Raw genomic sequence first — 13,110 nt, 5'->3', positions numbered from 1 at the left:
CCCCTTCGTGCACACATCCTCAAGGGGAGTTGGGATCCTTGCCTCTGTTTTCAGTGCCTTGGAAGCCTTGTCTTGTGCTGGCTGTGGCTCTCAGTTACAGCTATTAAAAAAAAAAAATCTTTTTCTCAAGGAACATTTCAAATATATACGAAGTCTGCAGAGGAGTGTAGTGAATCCGCACATCCCCATCACCAAACATCAAACCTGTTCTGCCGTTCTTGTTCGTCTATACCCTCCTCCCGTCTCCACCCCCGCGCAACATGAGTGTTCTCTGCTGGGCTGGCTTTAGGGATTGAAATTTACATACATTGAAATGCACAAATCTTTGCTTTGCGCTTTGGGGGAACCCATAGACCTGTGGAACCCACACTCCTATCACACTATAGAACATTTCTGATTCCCCTGACAGTCGCTTTGCAGCTCCCCAGCCTCCAGACAACCTCTGTTCTGATTCTTTTCACCTTAGATTAATCCTGCCTGTTCCAGAGCTTCTATAAATGGAAGCATATAAACGTGCACTCTTCTGCGTCTGGCTTCTTTCGTGCGACGGGATGTCTGTGAGATGCATCTGTGTGGCTGCCTGCATTGGTAGCTCTTCTGCTTTCTTTTCGAGCAGAATTAGATTACACGAAGAAACCACGGTTTGTTTATCTTTCCTTGGTTGAGGGACATTTGGCTGGTGTCCCGTTCTGGGCTGTTATGAACGCAGCCGCTCTGAACGTTTGAGTTCAAGTCTTGGTGTGGACAGATGTTTTCATTTCTCTTGGGTAAATACCTAGGCGTGAAATGACTGAGTCTCATGGTATGCACATGCTTAGGGTTTTAGAAAGTCCTGTGTGTCTTCCAAAGTGGTCGAACCATTTTACATTCCCACGAGCAGCGGTCGGAAGTTCCTGTTGCCGCCCATCGTCGCCTACATTGGGTGTAGTCAACCTTCGCAATTTAGCTCTGCTCTTTTTAAATGAGCTAACACGCGGATGGAGTTTCTAGAAGATTTCCTCTCATTGATCAGTCTGGTGTTGGACAGTTCTCTCTTTGTCTTTCCAGAATTCCTTTCCCACGGATGGTGGGTTGGGTAGGGTGGTAGAGGGGAGGTTCCTAGGGCAGCCATGTTCAGGAAAGACTGAGAGCTGTGGTTTCGAGGAGGAACTGGGTGTTTGCTCTCTGTCTCATCTCTGTGCTCTGGAGCTCTGGGCCTGACTTGGGGCAGGGTAGGCGGCTGAGCGTCCTGGAAGACCTGGAAACTGTCCCCTTACTGCTCCCCCTTTGGTTGGGAGGGGTGTCTCTGGGGCCCAAGGTTTCACCTTCTTTTCCATCTTGTGACTGCTTCCCCATCCCATGGAGGTGGTGCGTCTGGGAATACAAGCCAGCCTGGGCCTCTCTCTCTTTTCCCGCAGATATTGGCCCAGTGACCCTCACGGCCGACCCAGAGGTGTTTCAGAGAGAGCTGAGAGAACTCTATGTGCAGGTGGGCCGCCCCGCCCCGCTGCTCGCTGCCTGCTCCTTTCCAGTCCCAGCCTGAGGCCAAGGTCTTTGCCCCACCCAGGGCCCAAGATGGTGGCTTCCCGCCACCGTCATGCCTGCCTCCTAACACTGCCTCTGGCCTGCACCCCAGTTTGGGGATGCTGGAGATCCTGTACTTCTTGGGGTTCCTTCCTTTATTCAGTGACCCAAGGCCCTCTGGGAGTCTCTGGGCCCTGCCCATAGTAGGTGCTTATTATTTAGTGACTGGATGAAGCAGCAGAAGGAGGAGGTATGTGGTGAGTGAGAGGTCTCACTCCATCCCCCCAAACCACCTGGGCGTCTTTGGCGAGGGCAGCAGCTTCCTGAAGGCTGGCTAACCCACCGCCAGGTCCTGTGGGGCCGAGAACAGGGCCTGGCATGTAGGGGACAGGAAGTGCTGATGGGCTGGAGGGCTGAGCCCAGGAGGGAGCATTACTGAAAAGTGCCCACGTGCCAACGGTGTTGCTGGCCCTGGCTGAGCAAAGCCCGTGAGGCAGGGCACACTCCCTTCCTGCAGAGCAGAGCTCCTGTCCGTGGTCGGGGAGCGGGGGAGCATGTGCTGGTTTGGGACTGATTCCAGGGCCGGCTACAAAGAGGATTTGGGGAAGCGGTTTCGAATGCTTTGCTCTGCCCCATGCCCACCGCTCCTTCTCCTGGCTGCCTCCGCACCCCCAGCACCTTGTTCTCCCATCCTTGGCTAACACGTGGCTGTTTTGGGGCACCTGTCGGATGTCCTGGGGCTCCCAGCCTCCCTCCCCCAGCTCGTATCACTCCTCACAGTGATTAATTAAATAATCATGTGCTGACCCCACGGGAGGGACCGTGCCTCTCTTGGTAAGGAGAAGGTGCTACTTGTCTAAACACCCCTCGCCCACCTGTCGGTGTCCGGGACGTCCGTGGGTGGGCCAGCCCCTGACATACCCCTGCCCTGCAGGGGGGCGGTGACTGCCCCGAGATGAGTGTGGGAGCCATCAAGGCGGCCGTGGAGGTGGCCAACCCCGGCTCCTTCATCTACGTCTTCTCGGATGCCCGCGCCAAGGACTACCACAAGAAGGAGGAGCTCCTGCGGCTCTTACAGCTTAAACAGTCACAGGTGAGTAGGCTGACCTTGAGGGTGCATGCGTGGGGACCCTCAGGAGTGCTGAGGAAGCCGGGGTCCCCGGTGCAGGCAGCCCAAGCCCCCATCGCCCAGGTGGAGGGCGGCTGCTTCCCCTCCAGGGTCCCCGCCAGTGCAGCCGCGGGTCCTCAAGTCCGAGCTGGTCTGGTGAAGTCCAAGTGTGTTCTCATGCTCTGGGCCCCCGGCCCGCCGGAGCTCCTGCCGCCTGGCGAGCCTCATTCTTGATAAAGACCACGCCACCCGCTCTCCTCGCTCCCTGTCAGAGCCTGTGCAATCCATCTTCCTCCTGGCGTCGCCTCCGCTCCTGTCTTTGGGGTGTGCGGCGCCCTTCTGCCTGCTGCCTCGGGGCCTGACGGCCTGCTGGGGCTTTGCTTCTGGCTTACACAGCCAGGGCTGGGGGAGGGACGTGCGTGGGGACGGGGGAAGGGCCACCCAACCGTGGGACCTCCTCGGGTGAAGGTCTCAAGAGCCGGGACAGCTTCTCTGGTCTCTGGTCTCCCATCAGGAGCAAACTTCATTCTCCAAGGTTCTTCTAACATCGTGGCCCCCAGGGGCTGCGTGGAGCAGCCGATTTCCATTTCCTGCCTTGTTGTAGATTTCCTAACGGCTCCCGTTTATGGAACACCTGAAGTGGTCCTGGTCCCCTGCTACGCCCTTGACCTGCCTTAGCCCTGGTCCCCATGGGGCGGATACTCCCATCATTCCCATTCTACAGATGCATCACCCGAGCCCAGAGAGAGGCAAGGGCTCCCCCTGGGTCCCCCTCCCTCGTCCCGGCCTTGCCACACACGCCCGAAGCAGGTGGCCAGGAGATCCCGGAGCCAGGCTTCTCATCCCTCTTCCAGGTGGTCTTTGTGCTGACGGGGGACTGCGGCGACCGCACTCATCCCGGCTATCTGGCTTACGAAGAGATCGCTGCCACCAGCTCCGGGCAGGTGTTCCACCTGGACAAGCAGCAGGTGACCGAGGTGAGCCTGCCCTGGCCCTCCTGCGTCTCTGGGCACCTGTGCCTGGTGGTTGGGTCGCTGCCATTGGTGGGCAGCGCTGTGTCTCACCCTGTGGCCAGTGCAGCGAGCGCTGTACTCAGGGCTGTACGACGTCGTCTCTCCAGAACCTTCTACCTGCTCCCCACCCCAAAGGCGGGTGCCACAGACTTACCAATTTTGCAGGTAAAGAGCCTGGAGCTTGAGGAAGCACGCTGGGTCCCCTGGATGGTGCAGCCTGGGGATGGACCTAGCAAAGTTTGCCAGAGGAGGGGTAGGGGGGTGAGCTTCTCCCTAGAGTCAGGGAACCCAGGGGTGGATAGAGGAGTGGGTGGGGGGCAGGGGCTGTCTGAGTCAGGCTCTGTTGCTGGGCCAGGAGATCCTGCTGGGGGACCTAGCCCTCAGGGGCTTGCTTGGCCCTGTGTCCTGAGGCAGACGTCAGTGATCTGGAATCATTCAGCTCGGTGCTGATCAGGTGTCTGCATCCTTGTCCTGTTCTAAGACCAGGGGCCTGGCCTTACCCCACTCCAGGCCCCACTGGCCACTCAGCGCTCACTCTGCTTTCCCTCTCCCCGCACGTCTGTTCCCTCCCAGGAGCCGGAGGGATCCTTTCGGGGACACGCTGGTGAATGTCCACAACCACCTCCCTGAATAGAACAAGAATGCCCATTTCTGTGGTATAAGTCCCCCTACTCTGACTGATTTCAAGCTGCCATCCTGAAGTCACTGAGCACAGTTGGGAAGTGATGCTCTCAGTGGACTTCTCTGAGCCTCTACAAGCCGTCTCTTGTACATTGGATCTTTCTAAAGCAGATCTGACCAAAGGGTCTCTCCCGGCTGTCCGCTGGAGAAGGTCCAGAGCCTTCTCTGACCCCATGGCCTGTGTTCTCCCCCTTGCTCACAGCTGCTACCCCACTGGCCTCCGCTCACTCTTCAGTGTCCCATGTCTTTCTACCCCAGGGCCTTTGCTCATGCCACTTGTTTTTCCGACACCATCATGGGCTCCTCATTTCCCCATTCTTAGCTGAAATGCTTTCTCCCTGGCAGAACTTTCTTGATTTCTCATCAAAATGAAGTCTTTCATACCCTCTCCCCGCTCCCGGTACTGCTTCACATAACTGGTTTTCTAAGCCTGGCATCACTGAACGCCGTTAGGCTGTGGGCTCCCTGAAGGCCAGGCACTTATTACAGGTTCTCTTTGCTGCTGTATCCCCAGGACCTCCTGTGGCCTCCAGCACAGTGCAGGTGCTCAGTAATAGCAGGTAAATGGACAGATACGGGGTCCCTTGTGCCTGAGGCCCTGGGAAGAGGAAAGCAAGAGAGGCCGTGTCTAGGAGGCGGGCCCCGGCCCCAGCCAGCCCTGCCGCAGCCTCCAGGGGAGGGTTTTTCTGTGTTATATATTTATGGCCTGAAGAGAACGGTCTCTAGGGCCGTGTTTAGATTAGCGCGCCGTAACTCCCCGTTGACAGATGGCGTTTATGGTTCTCTGCGACACATGAGACTTTGGTTTTTGGCATGTCAGCCTACTCTGGCCCTGAGCCGCCCGAGCCAGGGTGGGAGGCCTTTCAGAGTGGACGGATGGCTCAGTCCTTGTTGCTGGGGGAGACCTATTTGGGCGGGAGCTCGGTTCTAAACATCAGGGGCGATTCAGACAGCAGGGCAGCTGGGCAGGTCAGTGGGAGACAGCTAGCCCAGGTGTGGGGCTGGGCTCCCCTGTCCTCTCTCTTGAGGCAGGGAAAGTGGGGGCGAGTCCACTGGCTCCTGGCCACGGTGTCCAGCCTTCTGCTTGTGGGAGCCTGACTTGGCAGTGTGTGTCTCACTTGATGAGACCTCCAGTGGCCAGGATTGGCTGCCGCTGGGTAGGGGCCTGGATCCTTCTCCTTCCTGGACACAGAGCTGTGTCACTCCAGATGTTCCCAGACATTCAGAAAGCCTGAGAAATTGGCCGCAGCAGCCAGGGCTGTGGTCGTCCCCCCCTGAGACCTCCCCAAGGAGAGGGAACAGTGCCTTTGCCCACGCCGGGGGCTCCAGCTGAGAGAATGACTCCTCAGAACAGAAGCTGCAGACGTTTCCAAACTGTGCGTGTGTAGTTAGTCCTTTTACCTTTTCACAGTATGTCCAGTGTGGCCGGAGGGACACGTTCTGCATTCTCTCTTGCCTTCATTACCTGCTTACTGTGCACCTGCTACTGGCTAACTTGGGTCCAGGCGCTGGGCATGGAGACAGAGTCTGTCAAGGTTAGGTCTCAGTGTTTTTGAGTTTGGACTTTTTTCCAGTTGGGGCGCTGGCCCTGTGGGGTTCTAGGGTAATTAAAGCAAGGCAAAGGTCCCTTCCCCCTGGTGGGGGTAATTTGGAGCTTTTGCCATCTTTCAATGGACAGGGGAGGTGGGCACCTTTGCCCCTTGAGGTGTGCATTTCTGGTCAAGGCTTAGCTAGCTCCATGACCCACCCTGGCCCAGGCACAGCCTCCCCCCAGCTTAGAACCCGCTCGATACTGTCACCAGCCCCAGCAGAGTGGGCCAGAATTGCTGGGCATACCTCCATTCTGCAGCCTTCCCTGGTCCTGGAAAGTCCGTTCTGGGAGCCCGGATCCTTCCCCTGTCCAGCACCAGCCCATACAAATGTGCCAAATCACCCAGATTCTGTGCATCAACCAGGGGAAAGGTGAACCACCTTCTAAGACAGTAAGTGTGGAGGATGGGGGAGGGGGGGACGTCCAACCAGGTGGTTCCAATTAACAGATCAGGAGGCACAGGCCCCGGAGATGACTTCATCCTGGACTCTTCCGGGAAGATGCAGCATGGTGGAGGGTTAGGGCCCCATGCCAGCTGCAGACCCTGGCCCTGCCACCTGCCTACAGGGTGACCTTGAACATAGTACTTGACCTCTCTGGGGCTCCATTTCCTCCTTGGCACAGTGGGTTAAGAGAGCCCCTGCCTGTGAGATGGGGGTGCCCGGCAGGCACTGGGAAGCCCGTGGTAAGAGCTGGTGATGGCTGTGACTCTAGCCCCCTGCTTTGGTGCCCAGAATGCATGCCCGGTGCCCGCGAAGCCCCCTGAAGAGTAAGGGCTCTCTCAGAACAGGTTCTCAGGACCTGAGTGCCCAGCGGTGAGCTACTGGCAGGGGCCGGTGCTGTCTCCCCATCCCTGCCCACCGAGCTTCCTGCCCCAGGCCCCGCAGTCAGGCCCCAGCTTTCTGCTCTGTGGTTCTGAGGCCCTCTAGGCCCCCCGGCCTCTCCTCTCTGCTTCCTCGGCCGCCCAGGCTGTCAAGTGTCCGGGGAGGAGCCCCAGGGATGATTTATCTGCCGTGAACGGCTGAGCGGCAGCCATCTGGCCAGGGCAGCAGCGCCAGATTCTCCCATTCCTTCCCTATCGGTGACAGAGAGATGAGCCCCACTGCAACACTGGCTCGCAGGCCCCCAGTCCCACTAACATCTGGAAGCCATTGTCTCCGCCAAATAAACACTGAGCCTGTTTGATGAAGGCTGTCTGCTGAGAAGGCTCCCTGCATTCTGCTTGGAGCCTGGGGGACATCGTGGGGTCCAGACAGCCTTGTCTGTAGGCCTGAGCCTACAGGGGGTCTGGCTTTGCTCTGGGCAAGATGGTCGGTACCCCCAGCTCCCTGGCAGCCACATGCTTTCAGGGCAGGACCCGTGGGCACACTGCTTCCTGCTGGGGTCACTGGCATCGTGCTCTGTCTGAGGCTTCTCTGCGGTTCAGTAGCCTGAACTCCCAGGCATCATCCCTCTGTTGGAACATCTTAGGACAAGCTTGTAATGACAGTTGTGGCACAACCAGTGGGTATGATCTCTCTGGGACGTTGTCAGCTGGTGCCGCCGCCACCCGGCAGCTTTGCTCAGTTATGATTTCCTCCCGAGCCCTGACAAAGCCCAACCCCACAGTGGTGGGGGAAAGAGGACAGTGATCACGGGGCTGTGGCTTAGCTGTGGGGGCATCTCGCCAGCTTCTGTCCACCTCTCCAGCTGGGAGCCTCGGCTGCTGCTTCCTCCAGCCTGCCCCCACGTGCACAAGTGTTGTTAAGAGAAACGTTACTTGCAGAGTGAGGCAAAACAGAGGAGGGCACACGATCACATGCAGAAGAGGGTTTTTAGAATGCAGGGTTCTTATCCTGGGATAACTGAAGTCTAGGCACCTGCATTCCAGCTCAGTCTGAACAAAACGTATTCACTTTTTCAATCTCAGGCAGATCTTCCCATTCCCTTTGTGTCCTGTGCTCTTGCATGGAAGATTGCACGGTAGGACTATGATTCAGAGCAAGGGTGGCCAATAGGCAGCACGCGAGACTCCGCTCTCTCAACCCATATCCGTGGCAGACATCACTCATCAATCACAGAGCGGTTTCCTGTCTGCAGCCCAGGCAGCTTTGGGTTTAGTCCAACAGCATCGTTTCTAGTTGATTGGAATTGGCAACCGGACCCCACTGTGGTCTTTTGGGTATTTATGAAAGTCATGACATACTTGGTCTTTTTAAGGGACTTTTATGTAAAAAAATTACTATGAAAGATGTTAAAGAAAAGTGAGAAGAACCCATGTCCCAACTAGATTCAGCACTTAACCTTTTGGCGCCCCCGCTTCATCTCTCCTATTCTATCTTCTCCATAAATAAATTTTTTTTTAAATATGATCTTGGACATAACCCACAATATCCTCTGATTAAATGAAGAGGGCTGGTATCATCCAATGCCAAGTTCAAATTCAAATTTCCCTAATTGTCTTCAGAATGTCTTTGGTAACAGTTTTGTCAAATCAGGATTTAATCAGGGGCCGTGCATTTCATTTGTTCATTGTGTCTGTTAAGTCTGCTTGCATCTGGAGCCTTCTACCCGCCTCCCCCCTCCCTTTTTTTTACGCCACTAACTTGCTGGAAAGGCCTTGATTGTACAATGCCCCAGGTTCCAGATTCATCTGATTGTTTCCTTGTGGTGTCATTAATTTGTTCCCCGCCCCCCATTTCCCTAACTAACCTGGCAGTTAGTTCTCAGGGACTGATGAGCAGAGGCCAGCATTGGAGGCAGGAATAGTTCACGGTTGGTGCTATGTGTCTCTCTTTGGTTGCATCACACCAGGAGGTAAGTCATGTCTGAGTGTCCTGCTGTTCCTGATGGTAGGTTTGGTTCCTGGGTGAAGGAGGTGACAGTTATCTGTATCGTAGGGCCACATTTTTCCCTGTATGGTGCAAGTGGTCTGTGGGTTAATGCTGGGGTTCTGCGTGGACATATGGTCCCCCACCCACTCTCACCCAATGGTTGTAGCGTCCACGGCGGACGCTTGCCTGAAACGGTGACTTCATTAAGGGTTGCAGGATGGTGGTGTCCTAATTGTATCATCTCTTGCATATTTATTCGTGAGCCTCCTTCCACGAAGAAGAGCGTTTGAGGTCCTGGTGTTTTTGAAGCACAAAAAAACCTATTGAAAAGGCAGGGATCATACTTAGTTCTTTGTCTTTAATAAAGAAGTGACCTTCGTTGGTGGTAAGTGAGGTTTCATTGCTTTGAATTTTGCTTTTCTTTTTTTTGAGTATTATTGTGGGCACGCAGAGTCTACAATCGGATCTGTTTCCGTTAATTACAGTCATTATGTTTTGGGGGCTCAAGTTCCCCCAGATTTAGCTAATGGGAGCTGTCTTGGGCTGGTTCCTATTGGTGTGTCCCCTTAGTTCCTGAGAACCTCCTGGCTTAGTGGAACGACCAGTTGTCTCACACTTACCTTGTAAATCACCTGCCCCAGCCCTAGAATCAGCCATTTCTCCAAACAATCCCTGTGGGGAATGGTATTTAGAAATCCCCGGGTTATAAATTCACTTGGAATGAATTTGTATATAAATAAAACACTTGCAACTCTCTCTTACACTTGGCTGTAAGAGAAAATCTTGGTTCAGCAAGACTTACCATCTTTATGTCTTTGCTTTATCCTGCAAGATGCATAAACAGTCTCCTGAGCTGGGCACTGATGGTTGTGCCGAACCCAGGTTCCTAAATAAGAATGTCTTTGCAGCTCTTTCTGTCCCCAGGGTGCCTCCCACCAGGAAAGCTCAGTTGAACCCTGGGTTCTCAAGGCTCCAGGAGTTCTTCTTTTCTCTCTGTGGTTATGGTGCTCCTTTGCTGCACAGCGAGGTTCAAGTTTCATTTTGTTTAGTTTGAGAAGCATCCTGGGAAAACTTGAAATTTACTTGGCCTGGAAGGAAGCCCCCTCCTCATCCTCATTCCTGGTTTTCTAACGGGAAACTGGGAGGTGTGATCACAAGGCGGGCTTGGGGGTGAACAGAGTGAGAGGTCTGTGATCAGATGCCCGCATTCAGGAGCTGTGCGCCCTGCCGTATCACACACAGTGAACAGAAGCTTCCCAAACACCCTCTCCATGCCAGCCACTGAGCTCGGGGCATAGCAGAGAGTCCCTGCCCTCATGGGGCTTCCAGGCTAAGAGGGGAGGCAGGCATGAACCTAAGCAGGAGGGAGTGGGTCATTTCTGCAAGAGAGCAGCATGTGTGGTGGGCACTGCCTCGGGAGGCATGGGGGTCCAACCCTGGGGGTCCAACCCATGCGAGCATGGGGAGAGTCAGGGCAAACTGACCTGTTGGACAACTGCCTAAAACCCAGGACAGAACATGTGGTCTTGAAGGCCATGGTGAGGATTGGGAGAAACTCCGTAATTTTATGCTCAGTGAGAGATCTGGTTGCTCACATGGGGTCTGTGTACTCCTGGGGGGTGGTCTTTGAGGGATTTTGAGGATCCCCCCAAATAATACTTTAAATGTGCACCTAGGTGATCTGCTAGTCTGGAGGGGGAGTCCTCACCTCTTATCTGCTTTTCATTGGGACCAGCCCCAAACACTTAAGATTTTAGAATGAATCTGCAATTTTAAGGTTTAAGGATTGAAGATTTCTCAATGCCGTGACACAGATCAGGAGGAGACTCTATCTTTGCAGCAGATCCCCTCAGTCCTGCTTAGGGCACCCTGGCAGGAGGGTGGTCTGAGGCCCCTTGGGGTGACGGTGACTTACATGGTTCTGGGGGAGAGTCTGGATCACAAGAGTTCATCTGTGTGTAGGAGGCATCAGGAAGGCTTTCTGGAGGAAGTAATGGGTGCCACTGAGATTAGCCCTTCCTTCTAAGCAGCCTCAATCCAGGTTTCACAGCTCCCAGCCCATAGGCCAAGAGGGTAATGAAGTGTGAATTGGCCTGGTGTAGGGCAGTGGGAGTGGGGTGGCCCTGGGTGACCTGGAAAGCCTATATGCTGCCTCAAACCCAGGTGGGGGACTGGATCCTGCCAGGAACCTATTAGAGACCTATCTCCGGTGGGTCGGTTCTAAATAAGACCAGAGACACCTGCCGGCATCCGCTTCTTATGCCTGCCTCCCAGGTGCTGAAGTGGGTAGAGTCTGCGGTCCAGGCCACCAAGGTGCACCTGCTGTCCACGGACCACAAGGAGGAGGGCGAGCACACGTGGAAGATTCCCTTTGACCCCAGCCTGAAGGAGGTCACCGTCTCCCTGAGTGGTCCGGGGCCCCAGATTGAAGTCCGCGACCCTCTGGGTATGTGTACCCCACTGCTGGCCTCTTCTTTGAACCCGAGACTGAGCTAGGAGTCCAGGATAGGACAAAGAGAAAGACCCAGGGTGGCGGGGGGTTTGGACACAAGGCTCTGGGAACAGGGAGGGTGGGGGAAGCCACGTGGAGGGCAGAGGGGGTGCCTGTGGTGGGCGAGGAAGCAGGAAGGCCGTGAGCGGCCAGGTGAGGGAAAGGAAGGTAGCCACAGGCCCTGGGACGCGAGGCTCATGGGCCGTCTTCCTCTGCTCTCTCAGCGGATCCCTACGGCGGCCTAGCAGGTTAGTCAGGGCAAGAATTAGTGGCAGGCCACGAGATGAGAAGCTGTGGCTCTGGAAGGTAGAGTGACTTGTTCAGGTCACCCAGGGTCAGTGTGATTTGGGACCTGGCCACCTGGCCTCACAGTGCTCCAAGGATGTCGTGGTTCCCAGGTCTAGAGGTGTCCGACCCTGATGGGGTGGACGAGGGTGGCGTGCACAATGAGATGAAGGACCAAACACCACCGAAGGTCTCTTGTCAGTTACTCTGGGAAGCCTGAGGTTGGTGTTTGGAGGGCTCTGGGCTCCTGGGGACAGGATGGGGCTTCTGTCACCACCAGGAAAAGATGAGGGACTGAGAACTCCTTGGGGGTTCCACAGGGAGGATCCTACAGAAGGATGAGGGCCTCAATGTGCTTCTCAACATCCCTGACTCTGCCAAGGTTGTGGCCTTTAAGCCTGAGCATCCTGGGCTGTGGTCCATCAAGGTAAGAGGCCCTTATTCCCAGGGGGAGGGAGGCTGGTTTCCCCAAGCTGGGGCCCTGTCTCCCTCCTGCCTGTCCTGGGGAGCCTGGGGCCCTGGGGAGCTGTGGGTTGGAGCATGGGTGGTGACGTGGACATATCAATAGAAGCAGAGGGTCAAGAACAGAGGAGAACTGTTCTGCTTTGCAACAGTGAGAGGAAGTAGAGTGGTTTGGGGTTAGTTAGGGAACTTTTAAGAAAGAGTTAGAGAAACAGCTTGAGTGTGAAGAGGTAGGTGACTAAGCCAGCTTGAGTTTCAGAAACCTATCCTATGAAGAATGAACAAAAGAAACAAGGGTGACCATGGGGGAAGGATGGCTTAGAGGAACATGCCTGGCAGGGGGTGGGGGGCCTGCTCTCATCTGTAAGGTGCTGGAGACCGGGGACTGGGGGAAGGCTGGGCTCCTGGCAGAAGGTCCTGGCATGGGACAGGCTGCTGCCTCGGAAGGATGTGAGCTCCTGCTGGTTGAGCAAACCTTTATGGAGCACCTCCTGGATGCCAGACCCTGGGCGAGGTGTAGATGCTACAGGTGAAGGGGCAACATTGGCCCTGCCCTTCAAACTCTGAGCATTTTTGAGCCAAGAGCTCTAATGCCAGTGGAGAAGGCAAGGCAGAGATTAGACATACAGGGGACAGATGGGGCTGTGAGTGTTGGGGGGGGCAGCTGGAAAGGCAGAGCAGCTTCAAGAGTCCTACTCAGGACAGTGCCACAGCTGGGGCCTCTTCTGCATTTAGGGAGCATAGCGCTGGGCCCTCAGGGAGGAGGGGAGTTGCCTTTCATGTCTGCAAAGTGGGGAGAACTCCAGCAGTCAGCACCAGGTCAGGGTGGCAGCTTTCTGCCCTGGAACAGGAGTCAGGTGCCCTGGGGATGGGGTCTGGGTCTTGCTAGGTCTACAGCAGTGGTCGCCATTCAGTGAGGATCACAGGTGTCAGCAACATCGACTTCCGGGCCGGCTTCTCCACCCAGCCCTCTCTGGACCTCAACCACACCATCGAGTGGCCCCTGCAAGGTACAGTGCTCCTGACCCTGGGGGCGATGCTTTCTGGGACGTGGGGGAGCCTTGGGAGGCAGGCCACGAGTGTGCAGCTAGAGTGGGCCCTGTGCAGGCTGGGGGGGGGGGGGTTGGGAGCCTAGGAGGATGTTGGAGTTGGAGGCTCAAGAT

At 55.7% G+C, this 13,110-nt stretch overlaps 1 protein-coding gene across 1 annotated transcript in view; it reads left to right on the top strand.

Moving 5' to 3' along the window:
* Positions 1 to 13,110, top strand: part of HMCN2 (hemicentin 2) — a 144,171-nt gene that overhangs the window by 17,048 nt on the left and 114,013 nt on the right. Inside the window, exons 2-7 of the mRNA XM_059410538.1 lie at positions 1,398 to 1,468; positions 2,438 to 2,596; positions 3,466 to 3,588; positions 10,984 to 11,155; positions 11,806 to 11,912; positions 12,837 to 12,957. Coding sequence (XP_059266521.1) covers positions 1,398 to 1,468; positions 2,438 to 2,596; positions 3,466 to 3,588; positions 10,984 to 11,155; positions 11,806 to 11,912; positions 12,837 to 12,957 — 753 coding nt within the window. The remainder of the gene's footprint in view (positions 1 to 1,397; positions 1,469 to 2,437; positions 2,597 to 3,465; positions 3,589 to 10,983; positions 11,156 to 11,805; positions 11,913 to 12,836; positions 12,958 to 13,110) is intronic.

The sequence above is a fragment of the Mustela nigripes genome, chromosome 9 (assembly GCF_022355385.1).
Source record: "Mustela nigripes isolate SB6536 chromosome 9, MUSNIG.SB6536, whole genome shotgun sequence".
Classification (NCBI taxonomy): domain Eukaryota; kingdom Metazoa; phylum Chordata; class Mammalia; order Carnivora; family Mustelidae; genus Mustela; species Mustela nigripes.
This window is presented reverse-complemented; position numbering and strand designations above follow the sequence as displayed.